This window comes from Hypoxylon trugodes (genome assembly GCF_022578975.1).
Source record: "Hypoxylon trugodes strain CBS 135444 unplaced genomic scaffold F4822scaffold_7, whole genome shotgun sequence".
Lineage (NCBI taxonomy): Eukaryota > Fungi > Ascomycota > Sordariomycetes > Xylariales > Hypoxylaceae > Hypoxylon > Hypoxylon trugodes.
This window is the reverse complement of record NW_026250022.1, coordinates 1752499-1771620: the sequence shown is the minus strand read 5'-3', so window position 1 is coordinate 1771620 and position 19122 is coordinate 1752499. Positions and strand designations below refer to the sequence as shown.

At 47.7% G+C, this 19122-nt stretch overlaps 5 protein-coding genes across 5 annotated transcripts; 1 reads left to right on the top strand and 4 right to left on the bottom strand.

Moving 5' to 3' along the window:
* Positions 1-66: 66 nt before the first annotated feature.
* F4822DRAFT_431453 (SNF2 family N-terminal domain-containing protein) lies at positions 67-3823 on the top strand (the record flags this gene model as incomplete). Its single annotated transcript, XM_051461477.1, has 12 exons — positions 67-840; positions 895-1415; positions 1467-1577; positions 1628-1700; positions 1755-1869; positions 1924-1954; positions 2011-2225; positions 2290-3124; positions 3177-3362; positions 3427-3583; positions 3632-3727; positions 3788-3823. 12 exons carry the CDS (start codon positions 67-69, stop codon positions 3821-3823), a joined length of 3150 nt encoding a protein of 1049 aa, XP_051312355.1.
* Positions 3824-3976: 153 nt separating this feature from the next.
* Positions 3977-7969, bottom strand: F4822DRAFT_431452 (uncharacterized protein; the record flags this gene model as incomplete). Its single annotated transcript, XM_051461476.1, has 9 exons — positions 3977-5232; positions 5283-5701; positions 5755-6012; positions 6074-6179; positions 6328-6810; positions 6882-7256; positions 7329-7521; positions 7584-7607; positions 7691-7969. The coding sequence occupies 9 exons, from the start codon at positions 7967-7969 to the stop codon at positions 3977-3979; spliced, it is 3393 nt and encodes a 1130-aa protein (XP_051312354.1).
* A 1742-nt stretch (positions 7970-9711) lies between these two features.
* Positions 9712-11785, bottom strand: F4822DRAFT_320542 (uncharacterized protein). Its single transcript, XM_051455462.1, has 2 exons — positions 10831-11785; positions 9712-10775 (listed from the first exon to the last, which is right to left on the bottom strand). Exons 1-2 carry the CDS (start codon positions 11341-11343, stop codon positions 9855-9857), a joined length of 1434 nt encoding a protein of 477 aa, XP_051312353.1. The 5' UTR covers positions 11344-11785; the 3' UTR covers positions 9712-9854.
* A 659-nt stretch (positions 11786-12444) lies between these two features.
* F4822DRAFT_410533 (DUF1750-domain-containing protein) lies at positions 12445-15375 on the bottom strand. The gene is made up of 3 exons (XM_051458778.1): positions 15157-15375; positions 14809-15075; positions 12445-14746 (listed from the first exon to the last, which is right to left on the bottom strand). The coding sequence occupies exons 1-3, from the start codon at positions 15196-15198 to the stop codon at positions 12896-12898; spliced, it is 2160 nt and encodes a 719-aa protein (XP_051312352.1). The 5' UTR covers positions 15199-15375; the 3' UTR covers positions 12445-12895.
* A 2-nt stretch (positions 15376-15377) lies between these two features.
* F4822DRAFT_410528 (decarboxylating 6-phosphogluconate dehydrogenase) lies at positions 15378-18159 on the bottom strand. Its single transcript, XM_051458777.1, has 5 exons — positions 17870-18159; positions 17578-17610; positions 16957-17512; positions 16453-16887; positions 15378-16392 (listed from the first exon to the last, which is right to left on the bottom strand). The coding sequence occupies exons 1-5, from the start codon at positions 17881-17883 to the stop codon at positions 15952-15954; spliced, it is 1479 nt and encodes a 492-aa protein (XP_051312351.1). The 5' UTR covers positions 17884-18159; the 3' UTR covers positions 15378-15951.
* Between the last annotated feature and the right edge of the window lie 963 nt (positions 18160-19122).

The window sequence follows — 19122 nt, the reverse complement described above, 5'->3', positions numbered from 1 at the left end:
ACATCAAGATTCTCGAGAACGTGTGGTGGGATGGACAACTGGTTGGGGCGCTCCGAGGATATCGACATGGAGCCTCTAGGTTTCGGAGGCGTCAAGCGGTCCTGGGAAACCGCGGACCAGTGGATCGGATCTAACAAGAATGTGACCGCAGAAAACGCCGGTCCTCTCAAGAAGGCTTGCATCTCCAGGTTGTCAAGCTCCTCAGCGTTCGCCGCTCCTGGAGCTGCTAGTTTTGGCGGATCGGTTGCTTCATCTTCGCCGCAAACGATTGGATCCGGAGACGCAACATTTTCCAAGTCGACATTCGGGAGTACATATTTCACCCCGCTCACCTACGATACAAGTTTCTCGCAACCACAACTTTCTGATTCATCATGGCAAATACCGATTCCAGTAGACCAGTATCCCTTCGGGGCACAAGGAACAATGCAGATATATGAGGAATTTCATTGCTCCAGTCGACTGGAGAATCACTACACCAATGAGCCAGGTCTCAACTTCGCACCGTTAGACGTACTGCCGGGACAGGATAGTTGGGCATCTTCTCAGTTTTCAGAATATGGTCCGCAAACCTTCCCTATAACTCTAAACCAAACTACCATCACACCAACTCAAGGAGCCTATGATGCCAACTTAAACGATGATCGAGTTATGTATTCCGATAGCGCCAGTATTTTCCACGATGGAGATGGAATGCGACTAGGTGATGAACATCAAGATGGGATATCCTCTGCGACCCCGCATTCTACACCCCGGAGTATAGCAGAGGGAGACGTAGCTACCCCAGCTACCAGCAACAAAACCCCCAATAGGCCGTTATATGACTGTTGCTTTGGCGTGGTGAGCAACACACTTCTCCTTCAAGTAGCCAATCTATTAATATAGTCTAAACAGCTTCTATTAGAGGAGGTCCAGGTACGAGAAGACCTCGTTAAGAAAAATGGCAGCAATCCTATAATCCTTGCAGTGAATGGAAGCATGGTGACAATCAAAGATATAGAATCAAAATATGCGGGCCTTCTCGGTAAGGGCGCATCCCGGGTCGTGTCAGGTTTAATTAGGGATCACAATGTAGAGCTCTCGGCATCGATAAGGGCACCCAAGAGGATTGAAGTGATTGTGTACGGCCGACGCGAACAAGGTGAACCCATCGGCGACATGCTTTCGGAGCAGGGTTACTTCCTCCAACAGCCAGATTCATACGACGCCTCACGGCCATACTACAATCCCCAGTATCTCTTCGATCCAGACGAAGACATGGTATTTGAAGAATATACAGAAGCACCCATGGTTCGAGGTACAGCGTTTTACGAAGATAAGAAAAGCAAGGTCGCCGAGCTATTTGATTCCGCGACTGGGCCCACCGAGTTTACAAGAGTCCCTATTTCTGATATTCTCATTACTAAACTCAAAGAGTAATCATCTAGATATATTAGAATTGAAAGCTACCACTAATAAGAATATAGGTATCAAACCAAAGCTCTCTCTATGATGGTAGAGAAGGAGTTGGGAATTATTCGTGACGCGAAATTCCCCTCTGTATGGGTTGAAGACTCGGCCGCAGAATCACATCTTAGGTAAAGAATCCTATATCATTAACAAGAATTGCTAGCTCATGGCCTCATAGATATTACAACACGGTGATCCAAAACTTCGCAGCCCGAAAGCCGCAGTTATGCCTCGGTGGTCTCCTTGCGGATGTGAGAACGACTACTACCCTTTTACCCCAGAATTGACTAATCTAGAATCTTTAGGAAATGGGTCTTGGCAAAACATTGACAACTTTGGCCCTTATCGCAACATCCGTAAACAAGACAGAGGGACGTCGTCGAGGCGTTTGTGGGACGCTGATAGTGTGCCCTTTGACAAGTAAGTGCTACTATCCTCTTCTGTCACCCACTCTACTAAATACAAAATTTATAGCTTTGACGTGCTGGCAAGATCAGATAAAAAGGTGTGTGTGTACAAACATAGCGATATTTGCCGATCAACATTCTAACTTCAACCAAGACACTTCAAAAGAGGAACTCTTACCTATAGGGTATATCATGGCCTAGCACGGGATAACGATGCTGATTCATTGAGAACAGCCGACATAGTCCTTACTACATATGACACACTAAAATCTAGACTGACGAAAAAGAAATCAGCGCAGGCGGGATTAGAAAGCGCTGCGCGAGTGAGCCTCCACGACATGAATTGGAATCGCGTCGTCCTCGATGAAGGTATGCGATGGCTATCGCCACCAACCCTAGTCACCTAGGTGCCCAGATAGCTAACCAACTGCAGCGCACCAGATCAGGAATCGTAATTCTAAGGCTTTTGAAGCAGCCAACGCGCTTAAAGCTAAGCATCGTTGGTGTTTGACTGGTACGCCAATTCAGAACCGCTTAGAGGACCTAGGTGCTTTAGTCGAATTTCTGAGAGTCGGCCCATTTGATAATCCTAGTGTTTTCAAAAACACATTCTTGACCCCTATTCATAGTGGGCAGCAACGGTCGTGGGAACGACTTAGGCTGTTGGTCCAATCCATCTCTCTTCGCCGGACGAAGAAGGCCCTTAACGCCGAGCTCAAACTCCCGCCTCGGCATGAAATTATTCAACCGGTTAGTTTGAACCGCGAGGAAAAGTTCCTTTATGATTCACTTAAGAGGCATTTTACGCTGGCTTTTGACTTAGGAGGATCAGTCATGAACGCATTTCAATTTATTCTCCGACTTCGCCAGGTCTGTAATCACGGCAGGGACTTGCTTCCGCAGAGCCTTCGGTCCTGGCTCGATCAGGCTTCCGCATGTGAAGGCGTTATGCTTCCTAGGTGCGAAGCATGTGACATAATACTTGATGAAGGAAACAATTCATCGGATAATCTTTTATCTTGCTTCCATCAAATCTGTCAGGCATGTCTCCAAACCGACAAAGTCACTTGCAACAGTACTGGTTTCTGCCCGTTGTGTAATCCTGATATTACTGAAAAGGAAGAAACAGCAGATGTGGGGTTGATTACTGTGAATTCCGAAGACACATTAAGAAACTATCGCCCTTCTTCCAAAGTAGACGCTTTGCTCCAAAACTTACACAACGACCGCGAGACTGAAATTGGGTCTGGTCTGTCGCCAATGAAGAGGTCGGTCATCTTCGATAAAGTGTCTATTTATTCCATACTAATTATAAAGTAGCGTTGTGTTCTCATCGTGGACTAGCATGTTAGTTCTCATTGGTAAAGCACTGACTGCGAAAAATTTCATATACCAAAGGCTCGATGGTAGCATGAGTCTGACGCAGAGGCAGCGTGCGCTCGAAGAATTTCGCACGAAACCAGACTGCACAATATTACTAGCATCACTCGGAAGCGCCGCAGTTGGGTAAGTTAAGAAAGCAAAATATCCAAGCAAGTCTAAGACGAGCCATGCAGCTGAATAGAAGCAGTCTTGACCTTACTGTGGCTACCCGTGTACATCTAATGGAGCCTGGGTGGAATCCCTTGTTAGAACAGCAGGCTATGGATCGTGTACACCGCTTAGGACAGGAAAGAGAGGTTCTTGCTACGCGCTATATTGTATCTGGCCCGGATTCAATTGAGGAGGTTAGTTCACCAAGGATAAGGCGGATCTCTGCTAATCAAACATGATAGTATATTCAACAACGACAAGAGTGGAAGATGGACCTTATAGCATCGTCCCTCAACGAACCTAAGGCTCGCCACAATGAGTTAGATTCTATGCTAAAGGTTAGCTATGCCAAAATTACCAAGCTTCGGGTGTTGTAGAATCAGAACTAACCATCATAGGATATGAGACGTACAATATGTGCTAAGGATAAATGAATGGCATATGGGGATGCTACTTGATGTATAATATTAACATGAAGGTGTCCTGGATGGTTTAGAAGAATTCCCAAGAAGCAGCTATACAGTGTCGATTGGATTCATACTATAGTACCGTTATTCTTGTAGTACTTAAAAGGGCATGATATGTCACTAAACAATAGCAAGATCCTCCTTCAATACTTGGATCTTGTGTACGATATCTTCCCAGCCCATCCCGAAGTACTTTTCAATTTTCTTCATTCCCGCGAACTCTTTTGCACTCCTAATCGGTTTTGTCTGGGTCTTTTTGTTCGGGTCCGCCTCCCACTCTAAGAGCGCCTTTACCACTTCCGCACCAAGTTTAGTCCCTAATTTCACGGAGTAACATAATACATTGTATCCGTAGTGCCTGCCAGTAAAATACACATCCGGGTCACCTCCATTTTCCAAACAAATCCTAAGACTAACAACGTTGCCACCCAACACGGCACTGGGAATACCTTGGGTGTAAGTTTCAGGCCAGATAATATACCTCTTTATTGCACTAAATCGCCTTCTTGCCTCATCAGGAGTAGCCGCAAGGATCGCAGGATATTTGAAAATATCTCCCAAAGAGTCAATCTGGGTGGGCATGTTAACGTGGCATTCATTAATTAGGAAAGCCATTGTATCGGGATTCCAGAGGCTCAATGCGCGAATGTAGCCAGTATAGCTCCCATGCATGCCAGCCCTTTTCTCGGGGATTTGCTCGATTTTGGTGGCCGACTCCTTCCAGTCGATATATGTACTGCTTGTCATGTTGGCTCCGCGGGAAAGTAATAATTTGATGTTTGGAAGGTTTTCTCCTTCTAGCGCATATGCTAATAGTTGTTCCAATGGCGTGATGGTATAACTATCGTTATAATCTAATAAGTGAGAGAGTGTGTCTGAAGATGCTTTCCACGCGGCGAAACGGATTAGTTCATTGAACAGATAACGCCTATCGGCAACACCCCTACTCAGCAGTACCTTAACAAGTTCTTCGTTATCAAGCGTCACTGCGTCTTTCAGAATACTGTACTCATCTTCGAGTAGTTCGGCCAACGATATGCTCGAGTGAGATTCATCCTCTATTGGGATACCCGAAGAATGGGCGGCAAGAGTGTGGCTTTGGAGTTCCGATGTGCTGCGGAATCCTATTTCGGTGAACATACAATCCGGTCTTGGACACTTGTTTGGTCGTTGGTGAATTCTCAAGTGCCGATCCCTGTCTGCATCCGTCTCAAATCCGGTACGGTATGCATGGCAGAAATACTGGTCGCAATGGTATATTTGTCTTCCGTATAGAGGTCGCAATGACTCGCAACTCACTTTCTCTAGGTTTTGTCGGAATCTCCGGCGAGCAAGGAATATCCTGAGTGGGTCGTATATCGAAGAGTCCGAAATTTCTGGAAGAAACATCATTAGCTACATCTACAACGACAGTGTCTCTCCATACCGAGTAGTCCAAACTGTGCTTTATCATGAGAGTGGGCCGCAACGGATAGGAAGTCCTGGACTGCAGGGTCCTCGGAAAATTTTTTGAACATCAAGAGAAATCGTTCTGGGACCACTGACGCATCAATTGAACGAGCAGCCCGGGTTTCTCGGAGATGGTTTAGCGCCATGGAGATGCGTTTGTCCAAACTCTTTTCCTCATTTTCTAATGAGATCTTTAGATGATCTAGAAACATAGCGGACGCATATTCGAATAGGACATAGTCGCCGTTTATAATTTGGTCTTCTACCGCATCCAGTGACGAAGAGAACAGTGGATCCAGTGATGAGAAAGACAGGTAGGTGATGCAGGTTAGAGCAGCATATGCGTGCGCTTCATATAAATCCAAGAAATTGGCGCTTTGTTCGTGAAGGAGGTACCTATATTAGGTTAACAATATGTCCCACAAGACACTTCTCAATAGACTTCTCACTCTCTAGCCGAGAAATGGACGAATCGAACCACTCCGTCGTCAATTTCGATTATGGGGCCGCATGCCTTACGAATATCTCGAAAAACTTTACGCCCTTTCGTGAAATCAAGTTGCCCAGGCTCAATGGCCAATATCTGTAGCATCTCTTCTTCCCTCAGGGGTCTTTGGGCACAGGTGATCCATTGTAATATCGTGCGTACAACGGCTTGGAGAGACCGTCCGATGGTTTCTTTTATTCTAACAAGGAGGCGACCGTAACTTTATCAAGATACGATTAGTTTGATAGTAACCATAACAGTGGTATAGGGCTATTACGTACACTTCGTTAAGCCCATCTGGGAGATCCTCTATTTGTGCCTCGATATCTTGGAGTGTCCCTTGATCTTCGACCATGGAAAGTACTAATCTAGCGTAAATGAACATTCCTGGTATCTGTTAGTATCATAAATTACTAATGATAAAAGATAGACCTCCCTTTAGCTCTCTCTGCAATAGTGTCTAACATGTCCTTGGCCTTAAGGCACCTTTGCTCGCCTATGCCCCAGCTTCTGATTTCTAGAAGCAGATTTTCACTTTCGAGTTGAACGAACGCTTCTATGTCTTCAGAGTTGTTATGATCTATGCGGAGCGGGAGGGCTTTATCCCCTAATCGTAGGGCGATTTCGCGTTCTTCCCTACTACTTATAAGTAACTTTGTCTCCGGGCACCTATCATTAATCTGCATTATTCCTAAGAGAAGGTGTTTCCACGAGCTCTCGTTTAGCTCATCCAACCCATCTAGAACTATGAACATAGGACCCAATCCGTGAAGAACATTGCATAGTAAATCCATGACGAAATCCGAATCACTTTTAAGTTTTCTGGAGTTGGTCTGAGATGCTTCATTGAGGACTGGCCGGCAGCCTGCGTTATCTTCAAGGACCTGGAACAGGAACGAATGGAAAACTTTGACGGTATCTCCATCACTCTGGTTGTCGTGAGACAAGAATGCGAAGAGTACTCCCTGTCCATTGGCCCGCAATCTTCGTATCAAATTACCGACGAGGAAGGTCTTGCCTATAGTGTCGATCCAATAAAACATTAGTGCTTTCGGACGGACTGTATGTGATTTAGGGTATAGTGCTCACCTGAACCAGGAATTCCATGTAGCCACACACACCTCGTGGTTCTATCCATAGTGTTGAGCCATCTCATGAAATCTGGTTCATCTTCCAACCATTTCCCTGAATCCACAGAACTTCGCCGGAGGATACTCGCTAGTTCCATGTCATAATCCCGTGGGTTAAGCTTATTATGAATTGCATTGTAAGTATGTTCCTCTCGAGCAGCCTGGGCAGCCTCGTACTCTTCAAGGGCGTCTTTTCGGGCTCTGTGGGCTTGTACGATATCTTGAAGCGTCACATTCACCATCATCATAGCCTTGTGAGATTCTATATTCTCCTGTACCTTGGAGATACTAGAACGAATTTTCGGCCATAAAGACTCGAGGAATATGTTTAGCCCTGACGCGCGAAAGGTACCTAGGCATAAGCAAGCGACTAATGACAGTGGGAACAATTAACGATGTCACTCACTACGGTTCGCAAGGAAATTCAATAGAACGGAATAGAAATCTAGGATGTCCTCGTAGAATAGACATAATGCCCGACGGATCTCAAATTTTTCCGAAAACAGCTGTGCGTATTCCTTGAAGCTTGGAAGTGTCATTCCCAAGTCTGCTAATACTTTCACCACTTTGTCGAAGGCGGAAATAACGGAACTTGACGCCTAAAGACATAAAATTAGAATCATCGATCATCGTTTTCCTAAAGATTGCAGGACTATCCTACTTGTAGGATGAACTTGAGGGGACCCTAAGTCATAATGAGGTTATTGTCAGCCTCTCGATCTTGAGACAATAAAAGCGCAAATTTCGTCGGTGTAGACCTATGCGTACCCAAAGGAGACTCATAATTTCTGGTTTCGCCTGTGCGAATACCTCGATGATGGACGCATATTCCTTGAGGCCATCTATAAACGGTCGAATCCTGCCTAGTGCGCGAAGCGTCTTGGTCTTGGCCTGTTGTCTCTGTATTCTATTGGCTTCTTCGAGTACATCATTAATTGAACTGATCTTCGAGAAGTCACATAAGGCTGGATTGCTTAGATTCCTTTTGAATTCTTCTTTCGCGGACCTAAATGCGTCATCTAGCCACGATAATCTGTTGGTAGCCATCGCGATTCATGTGAGCATATTTCGCATACGCCTATCTATGACACTGCAGCGAAGTGCCAATTTAGCTGAGAGGATGAGTATATACCTACATATTTTTCAAGGATAGAAAGCATCAGTCCAAGAATTTGCCTTAGTTAGGTGGCAGAGGCAGAGGCAGTGTCGGTCGGGCAAATGGTACGGGCTGATTTACCCTCTTGCTGCCCAGAAGCAGGCTCTGGCTCTTGCATATGCTGTGTTACTCCAACAAAAACACGGTGACCTCACGATCCCTCCTGTAATGTGCCTGGGTTAGCCTATGACATTTATGGCAAGGCACTCTAGGGTCATTATGTGTTCTGCTGCGAATCCCCATTCTGAGCTCAACATGTTTTTTTCTCAAGCCATTTAAAAAGTACCTCTTTTTACGGCAATTTATCACTATCCTATTGTTGGTCTGTGCCCCTAAGCGAGATACTGAGTATGTGGCTTACACCCAACCACCTAAAGAATCTTCTTTCAATTACTCTCAAATTGTATCTGACGATATCCAGTAAATAATAAGTCGACGGGTTATCGATGGTTTCTTGCTACCTAGCCCAACCGAACCAAGCACCATCTCCCATCCAACAACCCCTTACAAACGAACAAAGTCAACACCCCATCGGCCCCTAACTCGATGATGTCACCGGTTGCACACAATAGAACATTAGCTGAGTTCGCTAAACTGCCCTAATCCTGGTATGGGGTCCCCTCCCCTCTTACAAAAGGGATCCGGTAGGTTATAAACTTTGGAAGAGCCTTTAAAGCAACTTCACTAAAGCCGATTTTCCCATTTTCGTAGAAGAAGCAATCCAACAAAGTCCCGAGAATGACCGCGTCCTGGACCAGTAAAATTTGTTTCTTCTGAATACCGCGAGTATCTTCCGACATTCCATCAAACAGCTCGTTCTAAAAGCCCCGTTCCGTAGTCTCGAATTCATCAGGCATCCAAAACTCCCCACCCGTGTACTCACCAGCGAGGGTGTGAATACGACCGAAGCCAACTCCGAATGGTTGCGGGGTGGATAGTTCCCAGTCAATCAAGCCAGTAACACGGCAATCCTCGTCGATGAGAACATTCAGTTCATTGAGGTCATAGTGCGTGATCCAAAGCGGGAGCTTTTTGAGCTCCTCCAGCTTGCCAAAGAAACCCTGAAGGTGATGTCGGTACGGGAGAACTTCCTCTAAAGGCGATGCCAAAACAGCCTCCAGATGGGGCCGGATCTTGCCATCAACAGCCGCGCCGCTGCTGTTGGCGAGGCAGCCTTTGGAGAATAAGTGATCGAGGGATCTATTGATTGCAATTCGGCCATTGGCACCTTTGCCGGCAATCCCGTGGACCCACATGTTGCCATGCAGGCGAGTGAGGGAATAAGCCCAGACGCGCTCGCCGAGGAGTTCCTCATTCTCTAAAGCTGTGGCATCGGGCACGACCGGGCCCAAAGCCTCCCTCGCAATCTTGAACGCATCCAAGTCGAGTGGCTCCGTGCGAAACTGTAGCACTACCTCACGACCATGGGAGGCTTGTCGATACACTTTACAGCGCTGTTCACGTGTTCTGCAATAAGTTTCTTTGCCCATTTGACTTGCTTCGTTGGTGTGTTGACCAACCCGGGGAGGTCATTATCAGAAGAAATCTGTGGCATCGTCGAGGATTTGGGGATGAATAGGCGTAGGAGGGTGCAAAAAGGTCGACCTTTGAACTGTATAGTTGGGATGGAAGATGGTTTTGTCTGTTTAAAAACGTTACATTTTTCTTCGCGGTTCAGGTTGGCTAAGTAACCACCCGCCCTGGCAGTATCTAAGTAGCGAATAATTCGGATACATATCTCAATACCCAGCCTTGCTCAGCCCAACGTCCATCTCTTCACAGTACCAACAACGTCAACACCCCAACCAACCCCGCACCCACCACCGTACCCATCATATCAACCGTCCGCGCCACTCCAGCACTAATATTAATCGCCGGGAACGTCCCATTCGACGCCGCACTAGCCGACGGCGACACAGCTCCCGTAGCGCTCGCGACGCCCGATGGAAGTGAATCAAGTGAACCTGTAGTCGCTTGTGCACTAGGGATCTGCTGTAAACCACTTGCTGTCTCGGCGGGGAGAGCCTGGGCGTTGGTTGAACTACCCGATGCGACTGCACCACTTGCTTCGGAGCCAGAGCCAGAGCCGGAGTTCGAGTTCGAGTTAGAGCTTGAAGACTCACCGCTAGAAACACCAGAAGTAGGAAGGGTCTGCAGGGACTCCGATGCGGCAACTTCGCCGGAGGCACCGGGTAGAGATTGCAGAGTACCCGTGGCTTCAGCGTTTCCAGCTGCGGGTACAGACTGCGAACTTCCGGTCGCTTCTGCGCCGCCAGCATTTGGAAGGGCTTGTAAAGAGCCAGAAGCTTCAGCGGCGCCGGTAGGTAGTGCAGCGAGTGCAGCGGATGATTCGGAGCCTACAGCTATGGCTGCACCTGCGCCCGTGGCGGTGGCAGCCGTACCATTAGAGAAACCAGCGAGTTGCGAAGTCGCCACAGCACCTGGAGTGACGGCCGCGACGGCGGGTGTCGACACATTAGCAACAGCTGAAGAAGCCACTGCATTAGCAGCACCCGCGCTGATAGTCTGGAAGCCTTGGACTAAGGGTGTACTAGTAGCAGTAGCTGAGGCGCTTGAGTTCACCAAGACACCGATGTTGGCGGCTACCGAGGAAGATGCAGCCGGAGCGATTTGCTGGAAGCTTTGGATGCTTTCAGCGGCGGCTACTGAGCTGACCGACGTCGCTGCGGCAATAGCCTAAAATAAGTTAGTTGTGAAGTTATGTAAGTTAAGTGTGCAGATGAATCCTCACCTTCGATGTCTCAAGTGCGGCGATACTAGATGTACTCTGGACCGCGACAGCTGCGCTCGCACTCGTCTGAACTCCTATTGATTTAAGTGCCGCGCTGCTCGTACTGCCGACCTTGTTACCACCGGCGGCCGAGCTCTGAGTCTCGACGGCAGCAGCTTGGGAAACAGAGCTGGTTTCCCCCCCTCCAGGAAGAGCGACTAATTGTCCAGATGTCACTTGTGCTCCCGGGATTTGTATAAGCCCTCCCGCAGGTGCTCCTCCGGATCCAGAACCGGACTCGGCCTGCGCTTGTGATTTCGCGTTGGATCCCTTGCCTTCGTTGCCATTCGGGAGCTGCTGAAGCTGTCCTCCATCCGAAGATGCCGCTGTTGAGTTATTATCGTTGTTGGCGTTACTGTTAACATTGTCGTTACTAGCAACTCGGGAGCCTTGATCTCGTTGGGGCATCGGACTAGCAAAGATTCCGGTGCTGAACACTACAGCCAAAGCTGCGAGGAAGTGAGACTGCTTCATTTTCCGTGACCTTCAACCTCTCCACTCGAAAACGTCGTGAGTATCGAATTAAGTAGGTCCAGCCAGGATCCGTAAACAAATTAAAAATTATAAAGAACGTAAAAGACTGCTCAAAAGTGTGTACTGACCAGCAGACGAACAGAGTAAGGAACGACAGCAGAAGAAGAGAACAGACGCAAACCAGAAAGGAAAGGAACTGCGATGAAAACACAGAGAAAGGATGAGATCTGGGGAAGAAATGTGGGAAGACCGTCAGGGAAGAGCAAGAGCGCGATTTACAATGGGATCAGACTATATGTACATAATGTCATGATCCCTCGCGCACTTCTCCGTGATCTTCGGCGAGAACGTCTGAGCTCGAGGCCTCATGGCTTGACATTGCTTGGCTCCTCTGCCCTGTGAAGGCTAGCCATCATGATGGCGATCACGTACAAGCGGGTGTATGCAAGCCTTAGTAATACTAGTAGATGTAAATTTGAGGAAAGATACCATACCCATGTGTCAGGGATGTGTACTGACATCAGATGGATAACATCCAAGGTTTAGCGTTATGGCATGAAGGCCAGAGTAAGTCGAGACGAATTAAGCAGAGGCCTTTCACTGTCCCATCCATAGCGAACTAGTCAAGTCGGCACGAACGAAGCCGTGGAGCATGAAGAAACATCGAACGAGCCAATTACATCTCCTAATAAAATACGATGATCCGACGATGTGATACCAGGAAACGCGGCTCAAAAAGAGCCGTGCCCAACAACACGGACTTCCCCTAGCAAGTCCGGAAGTGAGTAAGATCCGTGTAGTAATTACCCCAAAATGGCTTCTAGGCAGATGCTGGGGTGCATCCACTCTCGTACTTAAGCTTCTTTTCCGACTTGGAGGGAATAACTATCGCGAAAGAGGTCTAGAATGCTCTCTTTTCAAGGTCTTGGCTCTGGGGATTTGAGACGAAACCCTGACCATTGTGAAACCTGCTTCACTACCACCCAACACAAGCAAGCCTAAAATCAACTTCACGTAGGATTTAACTCGCCAAAATTCGACGGCTCCGGTCTTAGACATAGAAATTTGGAAGAGTCCTGAAGTGCCACCGCAACCTAGGTCAAAATCGCAACAATTGCACCAAGAACACACCTAAATAACTATTTAGCAAATTATAAGCCATAGCATTTTCTACCTCAGAATGTGATCGTGATTTTTTAAAAGCAGTGCCAAGTTGATGGCGAGCTAGAGCTAAAATTCTGCGATATAGAATGCAACGTACAGCTCATCTCTTTATTCTCCAGCTTGGAAAACGAGCCTGTGAATGTAATCGTACATTAGAGAACCTATTTATGTCGAGTCCCTTCCACGATTTGGCCATGACCGTAGGCCAGTGTAATCGACTCCCTAACGCCTGCAAACACATTCCTTGATTCCTCTGGAGAGTGGTTAATACTCCCTATCCGTTACCTACTCCCTTGCTCATTCGGACGCAGTCGGGATGCCGCGTCATTGCATTAATTCAGCAACCCTTTAGCAAAATTTAGAAAGGGTATCGAGAAAGCCCCATGTACTACATGTTACCTTCCGCTGGCGTACCTCCTTGCTGAGTATCGACTCCGTGGAAAGCATCGCCGAATGCTGAATCTTCCATCTCCAAATCGAGGCCCTCTCCGAGATCGCCTGGTGTACCGTCGAATCCGGCCAAAGCATCACCGGCCGTGTTAAGATCCTCAAGTGAACTGAAGTCGTTCTGGTCGCCCTCAAATCCCGCCGAAGGAGTTCCTGTAGCAGAAGCTTGTTTGCTTAGAGTATCTGCTGGTTTGGGAGGGTTATTATCGGACGTTGGGTTCGGAGGTCCGTCCGGAACAGCACCACCTTTGGGAACGACGACCCAATCTCCACTCCCTGTTCCTTGATCAGGAGCAGTCGCAGCCGGCGGTTCAGCAGCACTCGTGCCATCCATCTTCACATCACCCGTCTCGTCTCTCTGGGGAGGCTGACGTGGAGAAGGAATATTTAAACCAGCGGGTGTCGCAACGCTGGAATGAACGGCCGAAGGTTGACCTTGAGGTGTCGGGAAATTGTTCACCGGGGTGCCAGTAGAGGATGCACCTGTTCCTGTGTGCATTTGATCAAGAAGTCCAGCTGCAGTTCCGCCCATATCAATATCGGAATCCATCATGAATGCGCTGTTCTGAGATCCCGTGTGTGACGGCTGTCGAGACATCGCCGCACTTCCATTCGCGCTGCCAGTCTGGGGTCCGCCGGTAGTCGATCCCGGTCCCAAGGCGGGCTGAGGAGCCGGCTCTAGGGCTGGCTCTTGATAACCACCATCCTGTATTCGTCGTAATTCGTAGATAACCTCTGCTCGGCGACCTAGGTGCGCTTCAACCTGTGAGACAATATCGTCAACCTTCTTATTGTGTCGTGAAGGCCAGCGGTTTGCACCGTCTTCACTCTCCTCTACCTTGCCCTCAAGTTGTAATGCATCGACACCTGGCTCATCCAGGGCTAGTCGTAACTCTCTCTCGGTAGTAGTTAGAAGAGAATTTTGCTTAAACTTCGCTAATTTCTTAGCGTGATCTGCTTTCATCTTCTCAATCTCCGCCTGCGTAGAACTAAGTCGGTCGTTTACTCGCTTGCGAAACTCGGCGGCTTGATCGGGGTCGATTTTAGTGGTAGTAGTCTTCGAGGGCACTTCTTCAGCAGATTCATAGCTGTAAGCCTCGAATATTCCCTCAGTTAGAGATGAAAGTTCGCCTTTAAGGCCAAGACCAAGGTCAGAAAAACCAATCTGGCCCATCCGGTACGGAGAAGAAAGTATCTCTTCCATCCATTCGTGGTTCTGTCGATATCGAGCCAGACTGACTTCTCGAGGGGTCAGGTGATCAAACATGTCGCCGCGAGAGGTGTCTTCCTCATCGTCATAAGCGCTGTCGGGCGGGGGAATAGCAGCCATAGTAGGAGGTACTTGACCCTGTGCAGCCTGGCCAGTCCGGGCGCGTTTCGACGGTGGTCCACCGGCGGTGGGAGGGTGAGGGGGATATGCCATTGCTTGGGGAACTCCACGTTGGGGAGCGAACATCGGTTGCGGTCGTGAAGCTTCTCGAGGCCAACCGATTTGTGGCCAATTGGGTCGGTCGCTGAGGATAAATTCCTTGCGTTGGATTTGTCCGCAGCGTTGAAGATAAGCACGCGTCTCCATAATGGAATTGCTTCGAGGGTCTCGCGGGATAACTTGCTGAGGTATGCGCTCGTTATTCTCAATGGGACCGTAGTGAACTATCCATAAACCAGGATCAACTTGGGGAGCATTCGGGGTGTGGACACTCGGAGGGATAAGACGGAAACGACGTCTAGAGTGCAGTGCGAGCGGCTCTCCTATGGCAAAACCAGCTTTATGGTAGTACATTTCCAGGACCTATAAAGGTTAATAAAATAAATCTAGTTGTCAATTTAGAGGAAGTAGCTAAATAAACATACCACGCCATTGCCTACTTCCTGCTGTAGGTATTGCTCCTGAGGAGGCCAGACATAACCATCGCTGGCAAAGTTCACACCCATTTGCTGCAACGGCTGCCACGTTAAAAAGATATTACCATTCTCGGGACGCTCGAGATAGGTCCAGAAGAAAGGTGCGGTGTCGCGGGCGATTTTGGGAGCTTGCATCAACCAGCCGGTTACCTCAACAGGCTCCACTCGGGCTTTCATAGGATGTCGATAGGTTGAAATGAGATGGACATGCGGGAGCTAGATATATGTTCATTAGTAAATTGCATGTGTCATTAGCAAAGCGCCGGCGTGCGCGAAGATAGAAAAGAAATATCATACCAAGTCCCTATGGATCCCATAACTAGGATCTCCCAACGACATTGTGAATTGAGGAAATGAAAACTAATTATCGCAATCGCCGTACTCAATTAAAAATAAATGGGCATGTGATCGATCGATTGTATCTCTATGGATTACTCGATAGGCGGATTCAATCGCACGGCGCATGGACAGCGGGCGATTTGTAGTGACGAGGCTCGCGCCGAAAGTTTAGAAATTTGGTCGTAATAAAGTCGCGAAGAAAGATGCGCGACGACCCAAGAGCTATCCTTTGGGGAAGCCGCTACGCAAAAAGCTTGGACCAATCATCACGTGGTCCACTTTATAAATCGTTTAACCGATGAAACGTTTATAGAAATGAGCTCTATCCGGATAAGTGGATACTACAATATCCCATCCCGGATCCTTATTATCATCAACCCAACCGCCAGCGACCCCAAGAATTAAGATATCTACTACTCAATATATCCCGAAACACTATTGACAATACATATATGTCCCCATAGTTCCTAGGTACCACATACTTCACTAAATGGCAACACGCAGATCTTTAACAAGAAGTCTATAGAGGTATCTAATGTGTTCTTCCAAAAGGCCCGTCAACATTAAGGTAGGTCAACTATTTCACATTTATTTATTTTCGTTCTTCTAAACCATGCATGTGGCTATGTCATGTTATCCATAGCATGATAATTCAAATAATCCCTTTTTCCTTCTATTGAGAACGGCCTTACCCCTTTGCCAATCTTACAGTTGGCATACATGCTCATATCACTTATATGAACAATTCGTTTTTTACGCTTGGTATGTGGAGGCAGAAACGTTTCCACCCCGGCCGGTCCAGTTAACGTGGTGGTATTCACCCTGGGGGTACTTGGCGTTGGCGTGCTCAGGCTTAATCTGGAAAGTGTGTGCTCCGAAGTAGTCACGTTGGGCCTGGAGGAGGTTGGCGGGTAAATCTTGTGTGCGGTATCCGTCGAACCATGACAGAGCAGTAGAGAAAGCGGGTGTCGGGATTCCGAGCACGGCAGCCTTAGCAACAACATCTCTCCAGCCTGGCTGAGCCTTGTGGATAGCCTTGTTGAAGAAATCGTCAAACAACAAATTCTCAAGGTCGGGGTTGTTTCGGTACGCCGCTGTGATGTCCTTCAAGAAGACGGAGCGGATGATGCAACCACCTCTCCACATGAGGGCAATTGAGGGCTTGTTGAGCTTCCACTTGAATTCTTTTGCGGCCTAGTAACATTATGTTAGAAATCTCCCAGCGAAGTTAAAAAGTATCGGATTATAACAAACCTCTTGCATCAACATGAAACCCTGGGCATAAGAGATAATCTTGGAAGCATATAGAGCTTGCTCAAGGTCATCAAGGAATTGCTCCTTGCTGCCCTCGAACTTGCTCGAGCGACCGACGTACTCTAGCTTCTTGGAGGCCTTAGTTCGCTCGGCCTTAATAGATGACAAGCAACGAGCGAGCACGGCTTCAGCGATAAGAGTGACAGGCATTCCAAGGTCTAAGGCGTTAATAGCGGTCCACTTTCCGGTACCCTTCTGGCCAGCCTGGTCAAGAATCTTCTCGACTAGAGCGGTTCCGTCATCGTCGTTGTAGTACATGATGTCGCGGGTGATCTCGATCAAGAACGAATCTAGGACACCCTTGTTCCACTTCGCGAAGACATCTCCGATCTCCTTGTTAGAGAGACCAAGACCACGCTTCATGATATCGTAGGCCTATTATAATCAGCACAGCTGTAACTTTAATGGCGCTTGATATTATTACAGTAGGAAAGGGATACAAACCTCGCAAATAAGTTGCATGTCACCGTACTCAATACCGTTGTGTACCATCTTAACGTAGTGACCGGCACCCTCGTCACCGACCCATTCACAACACGGCTCGTTGTCACTCTTGGCGGCGATGCTCTGGAAAATATCCTTGACGTAGGGCCATGCCTCTTCGTTACCACCGGGCATCAGGGAAGGACCATATCGGGCACCTTCCTCACCACCGGAAACACCGGAGCCGACGAATCGGATACCCTTGGTGATGAGGTATTGGGTTCGTCGGTTCGAATCGGGGAAGTGAGAGTTACCACCATCAATGATGATATCTCCCTTCTCTAGGAGGGGAAGTAGGGTCTCGATCCAGTCGTCGACAGCCTTGCCAGCTTGTACCAGCAGCATGACACGGCGGGGCTTCTTTAGCTTGGAGATGAACTCCTCGTTGGAGTGAGCACCAACGATAGACTTGCCCTTGGCCTCGTTTGCCAAGAATCGGTCGACCTTGGAGACAGTTCGGTTGTATGCGCAGATAGTGAAGCCATGGTCGGCCATGTTTAGAATCAAGTTCTGACCCCTATAATGAAGGTATGAATATCGAGGGAGAACGAAGGGGGAATTGGGAGTTTGGATGTAACGTACATGACGGCCAAGCCAATGAGGCCCAAATCAGCGCTTTCGGAATCGTTAGCATGACTTCTAATGGATAGCTAAAGAGCGAGTTCGTAGGGAACTAAGTAATGGGTGAAGCTCGCCTTGGGCCTCCTAAAGAACTAGTTATATTTGTAAGACGAGCCCTATAGGGCCCAAGGAGTTTTCTCAGCTATATAGGTCGGGAGACAAGAAGTACAGAATTCGACGGCGGGGTGATCGATGATTAATGGCGGGGTAATCATCATCATCCGATGTAAGAGGAGAGGGATATTTGACTTACACGGCACCAGACATGATTGCGATAATGTTGGTAGCTCGATCGGAAAATAGGAGGGTTGGTTTTCTTTGGGATGGATTGATTGGGGAAATATAGAAAGAAATCAGCACGACCAGCGGATGAAGGCGGGAGAGCGGTTACTTTTCTATGATGAAGGAGTTAAGAAAAGTGGATGGAGGGGTAGATTTTGTTGGTGGGTAGTGCTAAGGAGCGAAAAAAAGGGTAGGAGGGGAGGGGAATTTGTTATTAAAATATACCTTCCCAGCTTCCCACGCCTTCCCCCTCGTCCTCCCAGCAACATTACATACATTCAATTGTACCTATACCTATTACACCTTCCCGACCAACCACGAGGGACTAACCAGGCTAAGGAACTTGCAACCCCATCAATCATCAACCAAAGAATCGCCGGGAAGCACGGGCTTACTCAGGCCCTTTCCTCTTTTCATTATCCGTTACAGACCAATGACCCAATCTAATTCCTCCAATTCCTCTTGATTCGTATAATAATTCTTCCTTGTCTATCACCTACGATCCTCAAACTAGGTCCCAATTGTATATGATAAAAGAGGCCAATTACAAACCAAATACAACTCATTACCAGTACCCATTGAGGAGTATTGATATGCTTCTTGGAACAGAATCACTAATAACGAAATAAACGTCACGCCATTTTTGCCCTTCTCTTACTCAGGGAGATGCCTCACTTCAGTCTTGGTTGATTCAGATAACCCCGTGTCGCCATGATGGCGTTTCGTAAGAACCCACCCACCTACCTAGACCGTGATGTTTGGTAATGGGTTCGGGTCCACATTGGTCTGTAAGTACTGAACTACTAGAACCTATCTAACTACGATTATGCTGGCACCAACGAAGGTAGCAATATAATTATTCGGCAATATGCGTCTATACATATAAAAACCCGTTTATCAGCCTGATTTCTCCGGGTTCAACAAGGTTGTCAAGTTTGTTTTCTATGGGGCGCCGTTGAGCATCGTTCTCGGTGCACGGAGTTAGGAGTAATCCAATTCACTTCAAGAGAGTCCACTATAATGAGTCCTAGGCTCTCTAAAATGATTAGAAGTTGGGGGCTTCCAAAGCGAGATAACCCGCTGACTGCGTACCTAAACAGCTAACCTGAACACCTAGCTTAGGTACTATTAGGTACCTAGGTATTATGAGACATTGGTAACGTCGGAGTACGGAGACATCGGATGAAGATAACCCCAGTCACTTATAGCAAGGGACTAACCCCC

What these genes read in the sequence shown, in the direction of transcription:
- F4822DRAFT_320542 (XM_051455462.1), bottom strand. Translation starts at nt 11,343, where the DNA reads ATGAAGCAGTCTCACTTCCTCGCAGCTTTGGCTGTAGTGTTCAGCACC. An exon ending in CCGCACTTGAGACATCGAAG is followed by an intron (nt 10,776 to 10,830) that starts GTGAGGATTCAT and finishes AACTTATTTTAG; the next exon opens with GCTATTGCCGCAGCGACGTC.
- F4822DRAFT_410533 (XM_051458778.1), bottom strand. Translation starts at nt 15,198, where the DNA reads ATGTCGTTGGGAGATCCTAGTTATGGGATCCATAGGGACTTG. An exon ending in ATGGGATCCATAGGGACTTG is followed by an intron (nt 15,076 to 15,156) that starts GTATGATATTTC and finishes ACATATATCTAG; the next exon opens with CTCCCGCATGTCCATCTCAT. An exon ending in AGGAAGTAGGCAATGGCGTG is followed by an intron (nt 14,747 to 14,808) that starts GTATGTTTATTT and finishes TAACCTTTATAG; the next exon opens with GTCCTGGAAATGTACTACCA.
- F4822DRAFT_410528 (XM_051458777.1), bottom strand. An exon ending in CTCATTGGCTTGGCCGTCAT is followed by an intron (nt 17,513 to 17,577) that starts GTACGTTACATC and finishes CCTTCATTATAG; the next exon opens with GGGTCAGAACTTGATTCTAA. An exon ending in ACATGCAACTTATTTGCGAG is followed by an intron (nt 16,888 to 16,956) that starts GTTTGTATCCCT and finishes TGATTATAATAG; the next exon opens with GCCTACGATATCATGAAGCG.